Source organism: Cervus elaphus, chromosome 21, assembly GCF_910594005.1.
Source record: "Cervus elaphus chromosome 21, mCerEla1.1, whole genome shotgun sequence".
Taxonomy (NCBI): domain Eukaryota; kingdom Metazoa; phylum Chordata; class Mammalia; order Artiodactyla; family Cervidae; genus Cervus; species Cervus elaphus.
Window position 1 is genome coordinate 18,873,006 of NC_057835.1, and position 8,547 is coordinate 18,881,552.

An 8,547-nucleotide genomic window follows, 5' to 3' on the forward strand; every position below is an offset into this window, starting at 1 on the left:
TCAAGACTTTTTCATGTATGCGCCTCTTCAAATGTTTCTCAATTCTTAAATTCAACCCATAGCCCTCATCAACCTGATTCACCAAATTGGGCTCACCCATCAAAATGAATTTGTCTACTTCAATGGAAAAAGTGAATGGGTTCAGCTCTGTCAAAGGTCATCTATAATCATCAGCTATTTACTTCTTCATCTCCCCATTGAGATTCCAGGCCCGAAGCCAGTGACCTTTGCATCCCCAGCATGAAACTACACCAGGTAACGGTAGACTGGACCCCAAAGAAAGTCACTGCACCTATTTACGAAACCAGATTTATTAAAATTTCTCTACAAGTCGGAAATGGCCATCTCAACATATATACACATGTACAGGAAGGGTCTAGTGTTTCGAAGCCCCAGCAAACCCAGAGTCCTTAGCCGGGTCATGTATCACAGATACAACATTCAAGCAACCACGAGAGCGTTAGTGCGACAGAGGTCTCTGTCCTCCTCCTTCTCCAAGTCCCATGATTCTGTCAAGGTAATATTGCCAATGATCATTCACATTTCACGTGGTATTAGACACGCAGGTTATTCAGACAGACACAGACAACAGAACAAGTGTCAGAGTGAAAACAACAACAACAAATGTATAAAAGGTACAATATATGTACAGAGTACACAGTACGTGAGGTATACACGGTATTCTCACAATGCATGTTAGTAGTTTGCCTAAGGCGTAGCCCTTAAAGGTGACTGCCTGTTTTTGTGCCATTTCTCAAAATACAGTATGTTTGGTTTACCCGTTTAACCACCGGATTTCAGTACTGTCTGAGACATTTACTGATATTTCATCTGCTTTTTTAATGCAAATGGCAGTTTCTCTGTTAAGTTCTATCTTCTGTAGGTAGTGAGTTCCCATCTCTGGAAGCATTCAAACAGAGGTTGAAGTCCCACCTGTGAAAGAATTTGGGGCGTGGGGGGTAGGATTTCTACATTGGGAGGTGGTAGAGAAAGGAAAGAAGTTGGACTAGATGACTTTTAAGTCCCTTCCGACCTTAAAGATTTGGGGCTTGCTATTTCACTCCAGATACCAATGAAACAGATGCATTCATAAACCACACCACAGCTGAAATATTAACAACCTGTCATGCAAAACTGCAGACCAGACCCATGGGGGTGGTTAAAGACTAATTCTGAAAGTCAGTCTGAGAGCCATCTAAGACTATCCAAAATTTACTTTCTCTGAAGCACAAAAATTTGCTCTTGGGAGAGGGGAGTCTTCTTATCTTTCTCCTCCTAGACAAAATGCTCCACCCTGAGATGGTCTTAGGGGAAAAAAGGAAAGGATAAATGCTAACATATTTGAGGGGAACCAAAACAGCTAATGGTTTCCAAGTGCTCAAATTCTTTTTAAAAGTCTCCAGTCTCTCTGTCTGAGCTCAGAGTTCTGAAACAGCCAGGAGCTTGAATCTTTTATGATACTCTTCCACCGTTAGCTGGTAAGTGCTTTTAAAGTGAAAGGGGAAGGGGCTCATTTCAAGGTCAGAAAGAAGGCATTAGTGCAAATGGGGTCTTGGCAGGACACAAAGGAGAGATGATTCTGGGTTCATGGTTCAGGCAGGCTCCTATGCTCCTGAAACAGTCTGCTCCAAAAACATGAAGAAAGGGTGAGTGTTAAACCAAACCAGAAAAAAACAATTTTCCAATCAGAGAAGCTGGGGGTAGCGAAAGCCTGGCTACCAAAGACCAGTTTGAAGATGGCAGGTTTATTGGCCCAAGTAATTTGTCACCCTGTTAAAAATATAGTTATTGCCCCAAATGCCATTGTGTGATTCATTTCCTCTCCCTTTAGAATGTTCAAGTTCATTTCACTCCATCACACGCTGCAGGATATTCATACTCCGTGCCACCCAGAAAAGAGGCGGAACCCCCAAATCCAACAAAGGATAGCTGGCGAAGGTTCACTGAGGAAAACAACTCTGCGGGGCAGCCAGTCAGAGTGCACGCTGCTCACCTCCTCAGTCACGCATCCGGAAGATGAGAAAGAAGGGGCGCCACGGTGAATTCAGCAGCCATCGTCTCCACGCCATCGCCTGTCTGGTTGGCCCCACGCCGAAAGGCCTGTCCATCTTTAGAAATGGAGAATGCCATGTGTGAGAATTATGAGGTTTCTGAGGTCTGGGGATTAGCAGAAGAAGGAACTGATGTCACTGTCCTCCTGGTACTCTGGAACAATCTGGTCGGAAGTTCCTACTTCTGAGTCGACGTACCCAGGTTCCAAGACAGACTCAAACCAGGGATGGAGTAAGATCTCTGGGGCAGTGAGTCTCTCCGAAGGCTCCCGTCTCAGGAGGCTGCGAATCAGGCACCTGGCTTTGGGAGAAATGTGGTCAGGAATGCAGAACTGTCCACGTCGGATTTTGGAGAAAAGGGCACTGGGGTCTGAGTCATGGAAGGGGTAGCGCCCCACCAAAAGGGTGTAGAGCATCACCCCAAGGCTCCAAACGTCCGCTGCCTTTCCAGAGTAGGTCCCTGTGGTGTTCAGAATCTCAGGGCTCACATAGGCTGGGCAGCCGTGTTTGTCTGACAAAGCATCATCTTCTCCCTTGATTATGTGTGTATCTTCTAGACTTTCCAGTCTGAGCTGGGTTCTGTAGAAGACATGAAACAAGCCATTACTTCCAGATCCAGCTGCTATGAAACACAAGGCCTTCCTTCCCAATAATAGGGCCCTCAGGCACTCAACACAAAGGCCCTCGGAATGCCAGTTACCCCTTCATCCAGTAAGCACTGCCTTGCAACCTACCCAGGAGGACTCTGGATTTCATAAACCAATACAAACTGCAATGAAAATTAGCAAAGTATTGAGAGAGGGCCTGGGGTGGAGGGTATGATGCAAAGCCCCGAATACTATTCATGATGTGAGAGCTTAGGAGAGATATCCTAACACGGGTTACACAACTTACAAAGTACACATTGCAGTAGTGGGAGTCTGTGTCAGGAGAATGCTGACATTTCTCCAAAAGCCATTGGGGAAGAAGTTTATCCTACTGCTTCAGGGAGAGCCAGAGCATCCTATAAGCCGATCTTATCTCCTATGCCACTGGCTGCCAGGGTCACTAGGACAGATGCCTGGCAATACAAAACATTACAGAACATGGAGCCCAAGGTCACTGATATTGCACATGCATTGTCAGCACTCCTGCTCACATTGATATACACACAGAGAGAGAATTCTGTCCACCTGAGCCCCAGCCCACAGTGGCCTTGACTTAGGAAAAGAACGAGGAAATGTTAATTATGTGTTTTGGGATATTTAACTGCAAAGAATGCTTAGCCAGAACAAGAGGACAAAGAAAGCGGCTGGTGGGTTTGAAAGATGCAGGACGCCTAAAATGCCCATGCACGTGTACACATGCACACACACCCCAGGATGGCATAGCAACACCTGAGCTCATTTACCCAGATAGGGATTCATCTGTTCAGGTAACAACTAATCTGAAACATCTTTAGTCAAGGCTCGGATGAAGCTGCAGGTGCCTCCCTGTTCAGATCCAGCCATTCAAGCCTCCTGGGCTCTCCCAAAGCCCAGAGCCACGCGAGGAGCCTCCAATATCTGGTGGCCACTGTGTCCCCCCAGCCCAGTTTCTCTGAAATAGCCTTGTTTCAGTAAATCATTGGTTGAGAAGAACACAAATATTTGGTACAGGCTACTGGGTCAATTCCTTTTCCTCTTAAAGGTCTAGTTGTTTTTTTTTTTTTTTTCCTTCCTGCCTTCCTGTTCCCTGGAGTGTAGTATACATGTGCTAACTTCGGTATGTCCTCAGCCTGACCTCCCCCGTCGTTATGTAAAATACCCATTGGTTCTGTAAACGGAAAATATGACTCAACCCACACCGGCTGCCGCTGATTGGTTCCCGTAGTACTAAAACCCTGCACCTGTGCTGCTTACACTGCTAGCGTCAGCCTGCCATTGCTTAACCCTCAGGTTGCCAAACTCCACGCACATGACATTCGCCTGTGCAATGGTGGATTTCAAAAGTGAGCAAGGAGGTGTGTAAGGCATGTTTCAGAAAATACATCACCATATCAAAGGAGAGTGTTCCAGGAACTGGAAACTTCTTCATTGCCAACACTTTGCTTTTCTTTGCTAATCAGTATGTTCCAATAACTCTTGCAAGGTCAGATACAAAGTCAGGTTTTCTGGCAACTCAACAACCCTGTACATTTTCATAGGATCTGCAGTTACGGCTAAAATGGCACAGGTGGGCGAGCCCTGCATGAACAGCTACAATAGGAGAATGCACACCCACCCACAGTGGTATTGCTCTTAATCTTTCCACAAGGGATGTGGCCCACCTCCTAAAATCAGGTAAAATCCTGCGGCTTCCTGAATTCTCTTGTCTGAAACCTCAACTCTGAATCTTAATGTCTCATTATTGTCTTATCGGACTCATCTTGTTCTTTTATGAGGTAAGCCATGATCTATATTTAGCAACCAATTCCATCCAGCTTCCATTTCTTATTCAACAGTGGCTATTTTCTGAAGATGTATCCAAACAAGATGCCTAAAAAGTCACCAGACAAAGTGGAGAAAATACTGGGGGCCAAGCATGACACAGAATAGAAGTGTGGGGTGAAGGAAAGGGAGAGGTTTCTGCAAATATAACAGTCTGACCAGTTCTGTGACACTTACTAGGTACCAAAAAAGAAAAAAAAAAAAGGCACTCAGTATAAACAAGGATTTTTAAATGTCCTCTAGGAATCGATGCTGTGAAGGGCATGCTGTACCAGAGAAGAACTGACCTTTCTGACAACAATGGGGAATAAACTTGATCCCAGGGTGGAAGTGGGGAGAGTAATCTGTCCTCACGTGACATCCCACAAATGCACCAAGTTGTCCCCAGGCCACATCCACAAAGGTGCAGGAAACCCAGCTGGGGCCTTGGCTCCTTAGGAGAGAGGACTTCTCAAGACTAACTCTGGGACAACTGAGCCCTTGATGTTGATCTGAGCCAACGCACCACCCCTAACTGCTCAACCTGCACCCTCGTTTCGGTTCCAAAAGGCACAGGAGAGGCTGTGGAGGCCACTCACCTCTCTTCGGTGGAGAAGACAAACTTCCTAAGCTTCAGGTCCCCCAGCACAATGGCTGACTGGTGGCAGTGGGCGACGGCAGAGACAATCTGCTTGAAAAGCCGGGCGGCCTCCTCTTCCCGCAGCCTCTTCCGGCTGCGCACGTAGGAGTGCATGTCCCCAAAGTCCCTCTCAAAGAAGACGTAGGCCTTTGTTTCCCCAAGGATCACCTCCACGATGCCCGTGATGTTCCTATGTGATGGCAGCTGGATGTAAGGCCGGATTTTGTCCTGGTAGTGTTTAATGGGAAACACCTGCAGAGAGAAGTGGACCCGCTTAGGAGGCTAGAGAAGCAGAGGCTGCCTTCCAGCTCCTGGGCTGAGCTGCAATTCTCAATCTGGGGACTCTGGTTGACATGGGACTTCCCAGGTGGCACTAGTGGTAAAGAACCCACCTGTCAATGCAGGAGACTTAAGTGATGGGGGTCCTATTCCTGGGTTGGGAAGATCCCCTGGAGGAGAACAAGGCAACCCGCTCCAGTATTCTTGCCTGGGAAATCCCAGGGACAGAGGAATCTGGCAGGGGGTTGCAAAGTCCAGGGGATTGCAAAGAGCCAGACATGACTGAAGAGACTTAGCATGCACGCACACACCCCCATTAGCTTTTCAACCCCACTTTATGCAGTTGCAGCTACCCCTAACACCCCCAAACCAGAAGCATCTAGGGCTCTGGGCTAGCAAATATCCAAAGAACCACCATATGGATGGTTCGAAAGAGTCTTCTCTGTATGGCCTTCCACAAGTTCCAGAGAGCTAAGCCCCAAAGTCCCCACCCTCTGTGGCCCGTGATCACTGGCGGGTGCCAAGGGGCTGACGGAGGTCCCTCTGGTATCTGCAGGAGCAGTCCCTGGAAAGGTATGACCTCCTGCAGAGCAGGAAGGGCACAGAAGGCGGCGACCAAGCAGCTTCCAAGTGGAAGCAAGGGGCTGGAGAACACGCAGCTCTGTCATCACTGGGAAGGTACAAATGACTCCAAGTCTGTCAACACAGCCCTAAGCAACCTGCCTGGGCTGACTCAGGTATAAGCAGTCTTGAGGTAACATTCCCACAGGAGGGATACAGGATCCTAGGGGCAGGGGGGATTCATTTGTTTATTTATCTACCTCCCCCCCCCCAATTCTCACCCCCACCTTCACCCAGGACACGGGTAGCATCTCCTCTAAGAAGCTGACTGGCCTCTTTAAGGGCCTTTTGTTTAGTCCGGTTACTCATATCCTAGACTCAACTGGAAACGGTGACACACGGATTGTCACCATCTGGATTCGTCTATTATCTGCTCAGAGGAACTGGAAGGGGTTGCACAATGACCAGACCCACCCCACCTCTAAGGCCTGGCTGCTCTGTCACCAGCTCGAAGAAATCTCTCCGCTGCCCCCCTCCTCCCACCCCCAGCCCACACTCATGCTCCTCCCAAAAGAGCTCTTAGCCCCAGCGACAAAGAAGAACAGAATTTTTCCCCCTTTAAAACTGGGCTTGATCATGCATTTGAAGTTTCGTTCGGGTCGGACAGTAGGTGGCAGCAGCGAGCCCAGGGAAGTTGGGGGTCAGGTGAGTTGCAGAAAACCCAAGAGTGACTTTAACTGAGGGGTGAACCCATCTTTAAGGTGAAAAGGAGCAGCCCAGAGGATTATCAGAAATGTCTGAGACCGGGGTGTCCAGCTCGCAAAAGGTAGATGGACTGTGGGAATGTTCTGCGTCTACCGGCGCAGAAGGAGAGCGCGGGGAATCCTGATTCCAGTTGTACCTCCAATTGGATGGCATCCCTTATGTCCAAAGGAAAATTGCTGGCCGGAAAATCAAGACATGAATGGAAGCAAGGGTTCCTAGTCGGTGCGGGATTTCCAACATTTCCGTTCCGGCCAAATCCCCCAGCCCTGGCTGGAAGACCCCGCCGCCCCCACCCCAGACTGCTCTCTGGGGAAGACAGGGTTCCGGTTCCAGCGCGGGTTCCAGCCGGAATCCCCAAGACCTGCGCCCGACACGGAACTCCCGCCCCCTGACCACCCACAGCTGAGCCCGGGTGCCTCGCAGCCCGGGCGAGAGAGCTGCCAGCTGCTCCAAGCTCCAAGCAGGCACCCACTGCAGGGCGCCCTTCCAGAACGAGGGGCGGGGGGACCGAGGAGAATGAGAAAAGGGGAATGGCATGGCCCTGGAATCCAGTTCAATTCCACAACTTATATGGAGCGCCACGCACTAAACTGGGCGCTAAGGAAATAATATCTAATAAATATAAAGCAACTGAGCACCGCACTTCCTCTTGACCGCCGAGTTCGAATTATACCACTCCATCCGAACCTCTCAATTCCCAGTAAGGAGATCCTAGTCAAATGCTGCCTTCCCGGGCTCAAACCCACTTAACCGCCTTGCCCCAAGCCCAAGCGCTGGCGGCACCTTCGGCTCCCGGGCGCTGGCGGGAGAGACCCCAAACACTTTTGCCTGTCACAGTATCCCCCCTCACCCGAGACCTCCGCCGGGTCCCGGACCCCGGGTGCGTACCTTGCAGCGCAGCTCGCGGCCGGTGTGGATGCATAGCGCCCGGGACACATGCTCGCGCTCAGCCAGGGGCAGCAGCAGGTAGTCGGCGATGCGGCTGGGCCCCGGCACGCTCCCGGAGCCGCCGCCGGCCCCTGGAGCGGCGGGCGGAGGCTGCGGGCTGCAGGGAGAGCCAGGGGGGCTGAGGTAGTCCGGGGGGCTCGAACACTCGGAGAGACGTGGGCACTTGGGCGCCACGGCCGCCGCGTCGTCCGCGTCCAGCAGGCGTTTGGCCGGGGTGCCCCGGCCGGCGGCAAGCAGCAAGGCCGGAGTGCGGGGCTGCGAGACGCCGTTCATGGCAGAGCGCACGGGACCGACCCGCATCCCGACCCGTGCCGGGGCGGCCCCGGCTTTGTAAGTCCTCGGATCCGCGCGGAAAGGCGCGACGGGCGCCGCGACTTACTCCAGCCCGGGGGATGGAGTTTGCAGACGGAGCTTGGTTCTGCCCCCACCGGGGGCAAAGCTGGAGTCGCTCCTGGTGCACGCGGGGACCACGCTGGCAGCGCGTCCGGGGTGCGGAGGCCGGCTTGGGTCTCCGGATCCCCGCGGGTACCGGCTCGGGGCGCCTCGTAGAGGGGCAGCAACCGCCGCTATTGTTGTCGAAGCTGCCGACAGTCGGGGAGGCAGAGGCGGCCGGCCTTCCCGAGGTTCAGAGCGGCGAGCACAGGATTCCGTAGGCTCGCTGGAGCCACGGAGCAAACACACTTCCCAGAGCAAGAAGTCTGGTAGCGAAAGCCGGAGCAACTTTTCCGCGGCGCTCGGGATCCGGCACGCTCCTGGACTCCCGGCGTGAGTGTGCGCGAGCGAGACGCGCTCGGAGAGAGTGACTGAGTGTGAGTGAGTGTGTGCGCCGCACCGATCTCGGCCAGTGCACTCCTCCTTCTCCTTTTCCTCCACCTCC

The 8,547-nt window shown here is 51.6% G+C and overlaps 1 protein-coding gene across 1 annotated transcript; it reads right to left on the reverse strand.

Moving 5' to 3' along the window:
- Window positions 1-295: 295 nt before the first annotated feature.
- On the reverse strand, window positions 296-8,547 carry TRIB1 (tribbles pseudokinase 1). Its single transcript, XM_043880086.1, has 3 exons — window positions 7,611-8,547; window positions 5,077-5,369; window positions 296-2,630 (listed from the first exon to the last, which is right to left on the reverse strand). The coding sequence occupies exons 1-3, from the start codon at window positions 7,968-7,970 to the stop codon at window positions 2,165-2,167; spliced, it is 1,119 nt and encodes a 372-aa protein (XP_043736021.1). The 5' UTR covers window positions 7,971-8,547; the 3' UTR covers window positions 296-2,164.

Bases quoted from the DNA above. Each gene is read 5' to 3' on its own strand.
- TRIB1 (XM_043880086.1), bottom strand. From the start codon at position 7,970: ATGCGGGTCGGTCCCGTGCGCTCTGCCATGAACGGCGTCTCGCAGCCC. The intron at 5,370-7,610 runs GTACGCACCCGG...TTCTCTCTGCAG, and splicing joins GCCGCGAGCTGCGCTGCAAG to GTGTTTCCCATTAAACACTA. The intron at 2,631-5,076 runs GTGAGTGGCCTC...TGTCTTCTACAG, and splicing joins GTCTTCTCCACCGAAGAGAG to AACCCAGCTCAGACTGGAAA.